At 52.4% G+C, this 13331-nt stretch overlaps 1 protein-coding gene across 3 annotated transcripts in view; it reads right to left on the bottom strand.

Moving 5' to 3' along the window:
- The window catches only part of PREX1 (phosphatidylinositol-3,4,5-trisphosphate dependent Rac exchange factor 1), a 170676-nt gene that overhangs the window by 92466 nt on the left and 64879 nt on the right, over positions 1-13331 (bottom strand). For all 3 annotated transcript variants that reach the window (XM_006735441.3, XM_081832605.1, XM_081832606.1), the window contains exons 2-4: positions 10755-10826; positions 7136-7258; positions 222-326 (exon numbers count right to left, since the gene is read on the bottom strand). In XM_006735441.3, coding sequence (XP_006735504.1) covers positions 222-326; positions 7136-7258; positions 10755-10826 — 300 coding nt within the window. The remainder of the gene's footprint in view (positions 1-221; positions 327-7135; positions 7259-10754; positions 10827-13331) is intronic.

Raw genomic sequence — 13331 nt, 5'->3', positions numbered from 1 at the left:
CTTTCATGCTACAACGGCAAAACTGCGTCGCTGTGACCGAGAGCGCGTGATGCAAAAAGGCAAAAATCTGGCCCCTTACAGAAAACATTTGGTGATCCCAGCGTTACCCCAGCTGTTATGCCCAGCTGACCCAGGCAACATGGGTCAGCATGAAGCTCTCTTGTGCCCAGAGATCCACAAGCCTGAAGCAGAGCAGAAGGGAGGGTGACAAGTAAACTTACCAAAAGGAAGGCGCGCACAGTGGGGATCTTGTTGAGTTCCACAAGCAACCGCAGGGCCTTCTCGTGGTTGCTACAGTATTCCTCATACACGCAGAACTTGTCCTTCTGCAAGACAAGGACAGAGTCTGTGGGAGAGAGCCCGTGGCAGGAAAGCGGACGCTCTGAGATGTGCCAATGCCTGGGCCAGCCTGGGAGGAGCCCCAGACCCTGAGCGACCACACAGCAGAAGGAACCTCAGGTAGGGGGGTGCGCACTCACTGTGGGCCTCGCAGCCTCCACTCCTGCCCCAAGTCTGCACCCAGCAGCCTGAGTAACCTTTCAGGAAGCAGCACGGCCCAGGGCCCAGGGTCAAGTGTGCAGACTCAAAGCCAGCAGCCTGGGCTTGCGATCCTGGCTCTGCATTTCTAAGTATGAACTCGGCCAAGTTCCCTGGCCTCTCTGTGCCTCCATCTCGTCATCGGGAAGGTGGAGTTAGGAATAGTCCTTAATTCATGGGGTTGTTAGAGGGACTAAATGAGTGAAAACACAAGGCTTCAGCATATAGTAAGTGCTCAGTAAGTGTCCACCCTTAGCATTAAAGGGCAAGTCAGGCTGTGTCACGTGCCTGCTGAACACGCCCCGTGGTATTCTACTACACTATGAATGAAATCCAACACTTGATTATGAATTTCAAGGGCCAAATAATGTGACCCTGCCTTTCTCTGACCCCATCTCACTGGCCTTCTATCTACTCCTTGAATTTGCCAGCCTATTCCTACCTCAGGGCTTTGCACTTGCCATACCCTCTACCCAGAACATTCTTCCCCCCAAGCCTGGCTACTCCCCAACTCAGATCCCACCTCCTCAAACAACACCTGGACAACCCTAGCTAAAGTAGCGAGCCAGGTGTAACCGGGAAGGATTCAGGTTGTGTATCTGTCTGTTCCCACATAGCAGTCAGCTCCCCCCGCCCCCCGGAGGCAGTGACCACCTCCGTCTTGTTCACTGAGGTATTCCCCGATTCTGGCACAGTGTCTGGCACACAGTAGGCCCTCAGTGAACATTCGCAAACTAGCTGGACTTTAAACACCTACTATGTGTGATGCCCTGTACCTATGAACCTGAAGAATCTAGAGAAGGCTCAGGAATCTGGGGGGAAAAGGAGATCCCTGGTCGCTGCCACACAGCAGTGGCAGTCTTGAGGCAAGGGGCTAGCTCTGCTGACCTCCAAATGCCCCTAAGCGCAAAGCTGGACTCTTGCCAATCTAGAGGTCACCTGTGGGTCTCCAGGTCTCTAACCATCAGCCAGGGCTTCCGGGACTAGCAGGAAGCTCTGCACTGAACATTCTCGGCTCCAAAAGGCTCACAGAACACCACCTCCCAACCTGCCAAACCCTAAACAAGGATGTCCTGGGTAAGGCCACTGGACAGGATGGGCTGACGGGCCTTGACCTTGGGCTGGGGGTTGGGCAGAAGATCCCCAGAAGCTAAGGAAGGAAGAGGTGGGTCTGCAAAGCAAGCAACTCATCTTGTCTCTAAACAAACCCCCAGTCATCCTGCCACTGGGTGGCTGTAGGAAAGAGCAAACCAGAGAGGAGGCAGAATGGGTTTCAGAATCAATAAGCCGCCCCAGCCCGCCCCGGCTCAGTGCTGGGGGTTGTGGGTGCACAACCTGGGCAGACACTCTCAACGGTGAAGGGCCCACAGCCAGAGCCGATGGCCAACACCGAGTATGTGCTGAGCACTGAGTCACTGTCACACACTGCTCTCTTGGAATGCGGGGCCATTCATCCACTCCTCACAGTGACCTGACAGGTGATGACTCTATGTGCCCCGGTGGCACATGGGAAAACTGAGGACAAGCCACGGGCCCGAGGGCTCACGCCTGGTGAAGGGGCAGCACCAGGACTCGACCTCTCAGAACCCCTCGCTCCAGGTCATGGCCAAAGACGGGGATGGGAGGAGAAGGCCAAAGGGGCACGAATCGCAAGCCACAAATCCACAAACTAAGCTTAGAGGGGAACTGCAGATAATGATGAAAAGCTCAGAGTGACTCTAGAACCAGACCACCTGGGTCGGCAGCCCAGGCTCGTGCTCCCTGAGTAGCGGGGGACCTTGGGCAGGGTGCTTCACCTCTCTCTGCCTCGGTTCCCTCATCTACAAGACAGACATAACGACCGCCCCCCACGACTTGAGCGGCTAGTGGCTTAAATAATCCATATGCGGAATGAGGAGGACAGTGCTGCAGACACAATGGACTCCAGAGAATATCTCAAAAGCCTCTAAAAGTATTGGCTACACACACAGCCAATAATCGTGAATCAATAGAGAAAAACACCAAAACCAACAACGTCACAATGACCCAGGACGAACAAACCTGACGCGTACTCCAAGGAGCGGCCAAATGCTCTGAAATATCACAACACACAAGCAAGGTGCTCCAGACACCACGACCAATGTGCGCTCTGCAATGTCCTCCTCTCCTTCAGCTTGCGAAAAGGGCAGGGGACCAAAGGCTTGAGGCTAGGAGAGCTTAAATTTAGCAAATGGCAATACCCCCTCCTCAAAACCATGCCCAGCTCCATCACCCCCCTGTCCTTTCATTGAGCCCAATCCCCACTGTGTCCCACACGCCGCACAGAAACACGCCCCGAGTCACCGACGACTGTCTGCCTCACCCAGTGTCCGCAGATACACAGGCAAGGGGAAGGGGGGGACCCCAGCATCCCCCACACTGCCCACACAGAAGTCTTTCCGCTCCTACTATCTCCAGTGAGCCCAGGGCACCATCAAGGCCAGTGGAGACTGGTCAGGAGAAGTCTGTGCAGGGGTTCACCCAAGCAAGGAAAAAAGATGTGACCGGGGGAGCTGCCAGACGTACGTGGTGCCAGGCCTCCGCTGCAGACCATGGTGAAGTGGGCTGCAGAGAAGGAAGGGCCTTTCTGGGTGAAGGTGACAGGAAGCGGCCTGCCTGGAGCCTGCTCCTGCAGAGAAGGTCTACAGGGCCCTACAGCAGGGCTGGGCTCCCAGTGCAGGCACAGGCATGACAGCAGGAGGTCCCAACCGTATGCAAGTAGCTTTAGGGGGGTGGGGGGGGGGGTACTGCTCTGCTCCGCAGAGCCTTAACTTTCCCGGGGCCCACAGACCCTGCTATCAGTCCTGTTTATCGATAAGCCAACAGAGCCTCCCTGGGCCTATCAGCATCAACCTTGTAAGTCCAAGTGCAAGTTCTCCAGCCAGGTACAGAGTCCGGCTCCCCAGGCTGCCAGCTCTGTGGCCTTGGGCAAGGTATGTCAGGTTTCGGAGCCCCTGCATTCTTGTCCATAAAGCACAGACAACAGTGGTCTCTCCACCATAAGGTGGTTGTGAGGATTATCACGTGAATACACTGTTAAGTGCTGAAAATGGAACGCAGCAAGGGCTCACTAAGTATCAGCTAGTATTGTTGCTGTTGTTATCTGGGCTGCTATTACTACCACTATTAGGACTTAAACAAATTCGTTATCCCACGGTGAACGGATCTATGACAGGGTGGGGCAGTGGGTGGGTAGGTTCTGATGGTGGGAAAAGGGGCAGGCAGAGTGGGGAGGAAGGGAGCTGAGTGGGTTCGCAGGTTTAGAACAGGCCACCAGGGAAAGGGACTGGACAGAATCTGGGAAATACGGTAGGCCCTGACCCCCGGTACGTCTTACTCCTCAGCTGTGCACTGTCCATCTCGCCCCTCTCCACCACCCTCCACCCGCATTGTGAGCTCCATGGGGGCGGCCTTTGCATCTGCTGGGGTCACTGGTGTAGTCCCAGTGGGGACTGGAGTCCCCGGCAGCGAGCAGGCATCGTGAATGAAAGCAAGAAAGCACAAGGAGGAACTGAGAGGGGCCCAACAGGCCTCACACCGGCCCCGTGCTTCTTCCAGACGACCCTGGTCTACCACAACTACAGCCTCAGCTCGTGGCTGGACCATGTCTTGTTTTACCCACCCAGCAGCCATTCCCCCCGTGCCGGTCATGGCCCCCAAGTTTTCCCCTGGGAACTACCTCCTCCACTCGGAGCCCACTGACCCAGCTCCACTCCCAGGCACCAAAGTGAGCATACGACCCAGGCCAAACCAATCAGAGAGCTGCCTGTCCTGGCAGCAGTGGCCATGTGACCCAAGCTGGGCCAAGGACAGCCCTCAAAGACTCATGCTGGAATTACTGTGAAGAGAAGCTCCCTTTGAACTGTCACTGCAAGCTGGGAGAGTGTCAGCCTGAAACTGTTGAGGGCCACCTCTGCCACCCTGTGAGGCATACACCCCCCACCCCTCAAGAATGAAGCCAACACAGAGGAAATTAGAGCCCAAAGATACAGACCAAGTCCTGCAAACACCGTATGGGGCCCTGGATCCAGCTATGCCTAAAGCCCACTCACTGGAATATTTCATTTGTATGAGTCATAAAGTCTTTTGTTTGTTTGTTTAAGCCTATTTGAATTGGTGGTTTTGTCACTTGCAATGAAGACAGTCCTAATAAATGCACACTTTGAAAGGAGGAAGACAATGAAAAGTTGGACCCAAGCCTGGTGAGGTGACAGGGTCTCCCTGTCCATCTCCATCTGTACGATGAAGAGGTTGGGCCAGAAAGCAGAGGCAAATCTGTTTATTCTCACATGCCGACCCCAATCGATGAGGAGCACTGGCTGGAACACTGGTGAGAAGAATTCTGGAGCTCCCCCTGGGGAGCCCAGAGGCAGAATGCTGTGACTGATTAGCAATGTCTGCCATGGCTGCAGGAGAGGGGAGTAAGTGAGTGATGAGATCACTGCAGGTTTGTCATTCCTCATCCCGAGCCCCTTCTCGGGTGCGCTCTGCAATGTCCTCCTCTCCTTCAGCTTGCGAAAAGGGCAGGGGACCAAAGGCTTGAGGCTAGGAGAGCTTAAATTTAGCAAATGGCAATACCCCCTCCTCAAAACCATGTCCAGCTCCATCACCCCCCTGTCCTTTCATTGAGCCCAATCCCCACTGTGTCCCAGGCCTGGGACCCCACAGACATGGAAATGCTGCTTTTGCCAGCTAAGAGCCCAAGCGTTCAATTTCCTCCTAGGGGCCCCACGTGGGGCTTTGATTGCTGTGCCAAGAAGAAACGGACAAGCAGCTGTGCACACACAGATGTGGCGGGTGGGGAACATGTGGCTGTGGGTTTGGGCTGCGAAGCGGGAGAAGTACGCAGGTGCCCACTGAGGACAGCTGGGGAAGAGGGGCAAGACCCCGGAGAGGGCTCCAGGATTGTCAGAGGTGACGGCTGTTATCCACAGCTACCCAGGGGGCGACACATGCTCCACGGAGGCCATCTGCCCCAAACCACTCACTTCACAACCAAAACACTGAGACTCAGAGAAGGGACGGAGCTAGCCATGTAGACATCACCTCCAGCGCGGACGGGAGCATGAGCTCCAGGTCTCACTTTTGCAAGCGTTTCCCCAACTTATCGTCCGCCTATTCACACAGCTCGGGATATGCAGACCGTATGACCTCCCTGCTAAAAACCTACAACTCTTAGAATAAGATCCCTGTGGGATCTGCCCCCATGGCGTCCCTGCACTCCCTCCGTCACTCACTCGGCTCCGGCCACGCCGGGCTGCCTGCCTTCCTCCCGGGTACATGCCTGTTCCCAGTCTGGCGCCGCTGCCCTTGCTCGTCTCTCCCTCTGGAATGTCCCTCCCCAAGATCATCCCATTTCACCAGGTCCAGAGGCCTGCCCTGACCAGGGTTGCCAGATAAAACATGACACCGAGTTGAGTTCAAACTTTCAGATGAACGACAAATCATTTCTTAGTATAAGTACGTCCCAAATAGTGCATGAGACATACTTACGCTAAAAAATTATCTGTCGTTTACCAAATGTACTCAGATGTCCTGGGTGCTCTTGTTCGCTCACTCTAGCAACCCTGTCCCTGATTTCCCAATTTCAAACATCCTCGAGCAGAGTCACTGCTTGCCACATCTGTATTTTATATTCTTCACAGCCCATGTCACCATCTGAAATGGCCTCCTCCATTTCTCCAGCCTATGAGCCTCAGGGCAGCAGGAACAAACCTGTCCTATACAGGGCAGCATCGTCAGGGCCAAGTACAGTGCCTGGCACACAGTAGGTGTTTAATGCATATTTCAGGAGACTTATCATCTAAGATGGTGAAAAATATAAGCCCTGGGGCCAGATTACAGTGGCTCTCTCACTGGCTGTGTAATCTTGCATTAGGACTCACCCTCTCTGGGTCTCAGTTCCCCTACTTCCAAAGTGAGAACAATCATAGTACACACTGTTGAAGGCTGTTCTGAAGTTTTAATGAATGAAAATACGTAAAGCATGTCAAACAGTGCGCAGCACAAAGAGAATGTTTGTGCCAGTTTGCGATGAACTCGGTAGTTAGTGGCTGGGTTTTAGGGGGCCCACATCTCCCTTCCTTCCTCAGCCATTCCCTCACTATTCCAAGCAACTTGGCAATCCTGCAGGAAGACAGAGGCTATTATGAAAAGCCTCAGCCTCTCTGACCAGCAGCTGAAGTGGGACCCTAAGATACCCCCATGGGTGAGGGGCTGGCCAAGCCGGGACTCGCCCCCAGGTCTGTCTGACCCAAGGCCACCCTCTTGGCAGTGGCTACCCCTGTTGGTCACTCTGCAGCAGAAGGGCCCTGCCAGACCAGGAGGTCAGGGGAACCCCAGGACACAGCCATTCAGCAAGAAGCCGCACTGTCCGTGGCACTGAGGGGAGGGAGAGCCCACTAAAAATACCACGAATCTGCTGGGCCCACACTGCTTCCCATTGCTCCTGGGGGCAGAGGCTGGGCCTGTCTGCCACCTGCCACTCCATGTCCCAGGCAGGTCTGCCTGGGGGAGCTGGGGAAGAAGCCCACTTCCCCAAAGCCACAGCCTCCGACAGGGGCTGGGGCATTGTACTCACGAATTTTAAGAAAACATTCCCAAGTTCATGCTGAGACTGAGGCTCAGGATGTAAACAGTACTCCAAGGCTGCCAAGAAATCCTTATGAACTTCCAAGATGTCTTCGATGTTCGAGAACAGGACCTATGGGGAAAGGGAGGCCCAAGGATCACGTTAATCAAGGCATAGGGGGAGAGCAAAATCAAGCAAAAACAAAACAAAACAAAAAAACCATAACCCCCACCGCGGATGAGGATATAATGATGCAACAGGCACTCTGATACACTGGAGCCAGTTTCCCCCTAATAAAAGTAATGCTAAAACAAAATATGGCCAACGTTTATTACGCGGGATTAATGCCTAATCCTGTGCTAAGAACTTTATGTGCATTTATGGCACCTAATGCTCACTGTAACCCCATGAGGTAGAGACTACTGTCATTCCCCATTTATAGATGAAGAGCAGGGACGCAAAGTATATTAACATTCTCAAGGTCACGTAGTCCAGGAAGCAGCAGAACTGAAGTTCACACTCAGCATGCAGAGAATTTTATATTAAGACATTCATCACAGTTTTCATCATGGCTAGACAACCAGCATGTCCAATCATAAGGCTGATTTTTAAAACAATGAGGGTACTTCCACGCACCTATTAAATGATGTGGCAGAAGAAAATATGGTAGGGAAAGATGTCCAAAATATGCTGTGTAAACTTGCACAATATGTAATATGAGGGCCTTTTTCCCCATATGAATCTACAGTTTGAAATGCACATACAATCTGACCCAGCAATTCTACATTTTAGAATTCAGCCTGTCAATCAGTGGTCTCCAAACAGGGACAATTGTGTCCCCCCAAGGGACATCTGCCAATGTCTAGGGACATCTGTGGTCATCACAAATGGTGGGGAAGGATGCTACCAGCATCTCCTAGGTAGAGGCTAGGGATGCTATTAAACACCTTACAATACACAGACAGCCCCCACAGCAAAGAATTATCCAGCCCGAAGTGTTAATAATGCCAATGTGAAGAGCCTGGTGGATAGACGAGGACATACGACAGCCTTATTTGCAAAAGCAAAAAAACTGGGGAAAAAGGCAAATGTCCAAAGGGGGAGTCATCAAATAGTTAAATAAACTGGACTGGTTATAATTAAATAAATTCCACATGCCGAAATACTATGCAGCCTATAAAAAGAACCTGCAGCTCTGTATATATGGATATGGAATCCAGGAATGATTCTGAATATACATTATTAAGTGAGGGGGAAAAAATCATGGTGCCAAGCAAAATAAATTTAAATTTAAATTTAAATTTAAAAAAAAAAAAAGTCCATTCCTCTCTAGGCAGGCAAAAGCAGAGGCTATCTGAATGTAGAGTCAAGCTGGTAACTGCAGGGATCTCTGGGAAAGAGAACTAGGAAGACTTTCATTTACTTACTTAAGGTCCTTTTGAAGCGCATAAATTCTTTTCTCCTTCTCTTTTAAAAAAGAGGTGCATTTTTTTAATTTAATTTTGAAGAAGGTACCCACATGGTTCAAAAACTAGAACACAATACAATGGAATCCCTCCCCCGACCCATCCCACTGGGGCTTGCAGCAGGGGTAACCCAGTGTTATACAGGTTTCTGGTTCCCTCTAGGGTTTCTATCTCGTTCATTCCTTCAGCAAATACTGACTGAGCACCTGCTGTGTGCCAAGCACAGTTAGAGGCCCAGGGGGATACAGCAGGGAACAAACAAGTGCATGCCTCCACGGAGGTGACATTCTAATGGATGGGGACAGACAACAAAGAACTAAAACAGAGTGTTCTGGGGGGGTCAGAAGTACTAAAGACAAAAGTAAAACAGGAAGAGAGTCCCAGGGCCAGGTAGAGGGCCAGGGATAGTCACTCTGAGAAGGTGACATCTGAGTCGAAGACCTCAAGGAATGAAGACCAACCCCACGAACCTTTGGAATGAGTCAGCAGAGGGAGATGGCCTGAGGGTGGGCAGGGAAGGCAGAGGGGTGGAGACCATTCCTCCAAGGCTGCTCTGTGAAAGAGCCAGGAGTGTCCTCCACCTCTGCCTCCCCCTGGGGGACACTCAACAGGGAGGTGGCTGGAAGAACCACCTGCACTATCTGGTAATGTTTCTCTCTCTCACCCTTTCCAGTTCACATGGTTAAATCGGCTTCTGTTAAAGACAGACAGGATAGATCTACTGCCGTATCTCCTTCAATGGACGGCTGCAAAATTTCAAAATAAGTATCTGTCTCCCAAAAGAAATGAGAGCCTGTGTCCACTGAAAGGCATATATAAGAATGGTCATAAAAGCCCAGAATTGGAAATAACTCAAATATCCGTCGACAGGAGAACGGATGGTAAATTATGGGACATTTGTACTATGGATTACGACCCAGGAATTAAAGAGACTGAATCATAGCCACACATAACAACGTGGGCAAATCTCACACACATACCAGTGAGCAAAAGGCACTAGATGTGAAAGAGCTCCCTTTTATAAACAATTCACAAACAGGCAAAACTAATCAGTGGTTCATCTTTTGGGAGTGGGCATTTACGGGTAGGGGGACACAGAGGAGCCCGTGGGGGCAGGAAATGCTCCATCTTCATTGCGGTTGTGTTCATAGGCATGTTCATATGTGAAATTGCTTCACGTTTGACACTTAGGATGCACCCTTTACTCATTAAAAAAGGAGTCCTAGCTCATTAAAAAAAGAATTTTTTAAAAACTATATGAGTTACAATTCAAAATTCTAATAATTTTTAAATTGCAGTAAAGAAATAAATTGTGAGAAATACACATAATAAATAAACAGCAGGTCCTCAGTAAGTTGCTGAACGAAGAATACATGCATGCATAAAATACTTAAATCCCAGCGCTGTCAGGGACCACCAGCCAGGCAGTGAGACCTGAGCGGGTCTCTTTACATCTAAAGCCTTAGCTTTCTTACCCAAAAAACTAGACTCAGGATTATCCACTGTCCAGACTAACCGAGACATGTGGGGAGAACACCCTGTTGGACCAAGTCCTTCGTGTGCTACACAAGTCAGGCATTTCTGACACCCACCCCACGCTGCCCCCTGCTCTCCCCTTGGACCAGGACCACGGAGCCCCAAGAACTAAAGGCAGCTTCCCAGAGAGTGAGGTCACGCTAGAAAGCCAGGCCCGGGGAGTGCAGGGGCCTCCGCCATGCACACAGAGGGCCTATTGACGTCCTCCCGAAACTCCCCAGAGCCACAGCCAAGGCGAAGGCCGGACCCAATTACTCAACCGCTCTGCCTCGACACTCACTGCCCAGTGCAGGGGCACAGGCCAGGGCTGCCAAGAGGGCAGCTGGAGGTGCCAAGGCTCCCAGGGGCGCTTGGGAAGGGATTTTCCACTGGCTCCACGCCAGGGGGTCTGGCACAGAGAAGGCTGGAAGCCAGGATGGCCGTGGTGAGCAAGGAGACACAGCCTTGAGTTGGCTGAGTCCTCCTGACGTCCGCCAAGCACAGAGCCCCCAGGGGCTGCAGGGAGCAAGCTGTGGGAAGGCAAAGCCAGGGGCCAGCAGGGTGGGTGCGCCTCCCACTTTGCCCTCTGAGCCTCGCCCCTGGAGGAGCAAGGACAGTCTGCAAAGGGGCTAGCCAGCAGTCCACACCTTGACGTTCTCCTCGGTGAGGCCCTTCTCGACTGAGTCCGCCACGTTCTGCCGGATGCGATGCAGGAATGCCTAGAGGAAGAGAAGCAAGGAGAGGTGAGCATCCAGGCCTCTGATCTCCCGGGGATGGCCCAAAAAGGAGGGCCACAAGTTCCAATGCCACCTAGGATGGACACAGGAGGCACCATGGTCCAGGGACGTGGGCAGGGAATAAGGAAAAACCTACCTAGCTTCTGCATTAAACACACTGGAATACCCCTCACCCCCATCCGGTCAACAAATGTTTACTGAGCAAGTCTTACACCCCAGGCCCTGTGCAGGGAACACGGCAAAGCCTTCTTACCCTCCGGGAGACACACTCCCATCTGCTTCCTCACCCACAAGTCTCTCCCAGGCCATAATTCATTTCCCTTCTTTGCCCCGCCCTTTTCCAAAAATTTAACTTCTAAATAACAACACATTCAAATGGTTCAAAAGTCAAAAATATAAAGAGTCAAAAATACGAAGAGCCTCTCTCCTACACCCCCGGCCCCAGGGTATCTAGCCCCTCCCCACCTCCCAGGGGAACCACAGCTTCTAGTGTCTTGGGTAACCTTCCAGAGAATCTTCATGCAAAACTAACAAACGGGGATCTATATACTTATACACATACACACACACGCACACGTATTCTTATTTTTCCCCTTTTGTACACACCAAAAAAATAGCAGCATACCCAGGACATGCGGCACCTGCTTTTCCCACTTAATCCTGTTTAGAGATCCTTCCTTTCCTTCACGGGGAGCATCTTCATTCTTTTTCACAGCTGCCCAGGATCCTGCTGTATGGACGCACCCCAGCTGTCCTGCCACTTTTCTCAGGGGCTCAGAACAGAGAAGTCATCTCTGTCCTCTGCAATGTGACAGATAACGATGAAGGGAGGGGGGTGCTGGGGACCATGGGGAGCTGGCAAACACGTCCCACCCAAGGGGGATGGCTGCTTCTCCCCTCCAAGTGCGGTCAGGTGGGAAGCCGGCGGGCCCAGTACCACCAGATGTTCTGGGATTTTTTTCAATAGAAGCCAGAGATTAAGATTTTTTTTTTTTTTTTTTTTAAGCAAAGGCTCCCAGTTTTTAAATATTGGCAAAATATTGGTGGTTTTTGTGAGGAACTGGATTTTAGGGGTCGAGCATGACAGCGGGGGCACCAGAATGGAGGGGTGCAGCTGCGCTGAGAAATGACAAATGATGGTGGCCTGGCCCTTGTGTGGGTGGGACGGAGCAGGCAGCGGAAAATCTACTGACAAGAACAGGGCGGGGAGGCGGGGGGGAGACGCACCCAAGGGAGACTGAGGCCTGTCCCACATAGCAAACTCTGACTGGTCTGCCCCCACTTGAGGACCTGGACCCAAGCTGACCTGGCATCAGCTCTAGGACATCCCCTGTGAAAATGACTTCATGGGCCTGTCACGGCCACAGGGCCACGAGGAGCTGCGGTGGCCCATCGGCTGCCCTCCCTGCCACAGCTGATTACAGCGATGGGGATCTGCACGCTGTCCCCGCCACAGAGCCCGGCTGCTGGTTAATTAAGAGTGTGTCTCCCGTGCCCATGCTTGTCTGGGGAGATCTCCGAGTGGCGGGGAGACAGAGGGGACAGGCCAGGATGGAGGAAAGCAGGGGCAGGCAGGCCAAGAGGAGGCTGGCCTTCCACAGACGGCTGTCAGATCCTTTTCCATCACCCAAGCGATGTCGGTGGCTGTCGCGGGGCGCCGGCCACCGCAGACTTGGCTCTCCTAGGAGGCGGTGCGCTGGTGCCTCACACAGTGGGTCATGGGGAGGAAAGCCGAGGACACAGAGCCAGGCACAGCCATCCCCACCAGTCCCCTCGGCCCATGTTTAAGTCCCCAGCCTGGACTTCTCCCCTGAAGACTCCACATATTCCACCTGGATGCCGAGGGGCATCCAAAACCTAGTTCCTGATCCCCCGTCCCAACCCACACCACCCGGCACCGCTGGCTGCCGGCGGCTCCAGCCAAAACCCCCCAGTTGTCCCAGTCACCCTCCATGCCCCTCTTTCTCTGGCACCCCACTTCTATCCATCAGCAAATTCTATCAGCTTCACCTTCAACAGGTATTAAAAATCCAACCTTGGGGGCGCCTGGGTGGCTCAGTGAGTTGGGCATCCGACTCTTGGTTTCTGCTCAGGTCATGATCTCATGGTCATGGGATCGAGCCCCACGTCAGGCTCCACGCTGGGCGGGGAATCTGCCTGAAGATTCTCACTCTTCCTCTGCCCTTCCCCCTGCTTGAGCATGCACCCTCTCTGTCTCTCTGTCTCTCTCAAATAAATAAATGTATCTTTAAAAAAAAAAAAATCCAACCTCTTCCCTCCACCTCCATGGCCACCCTTGCCCCAGTCCAAGGCACCATCTTCTCCTGCCTAGACTAATGCAATCACCTCCTCCCTGTTCCCCCTCATTGCCCCCAAAGTCCTTTCTCCACACACAACCAGAGGAATCCTATTAAATATGTAAATCAGATCCTGTCAATCCACAGCTTAAAATTCTCCATGGCTTCCAACTATGCTTAAAAACAAAAA

The sequence above is a fragment of the Leptonychotes weddellii genome, chromosome 10 (genome assembly GCF_054177405.1).
Source record: "Leptonychotes weddellii isolate Sample4059 chromosome 10, ASM5417740v2, whole genome shotgun sequence".
In the NCBI taxonomy this organism is placed as follows: domain Eukaryota; kingdom Metazoa; phylum Chordata; class Mammalia; order Carnivora; family Phocidae; genus Leptonychotes; species Leptonychotes weddellii.
Note: the sequence above shows the minus strand (reverse complement) of the source record. Positions and strands in the feature narration are given on the sequence as shown.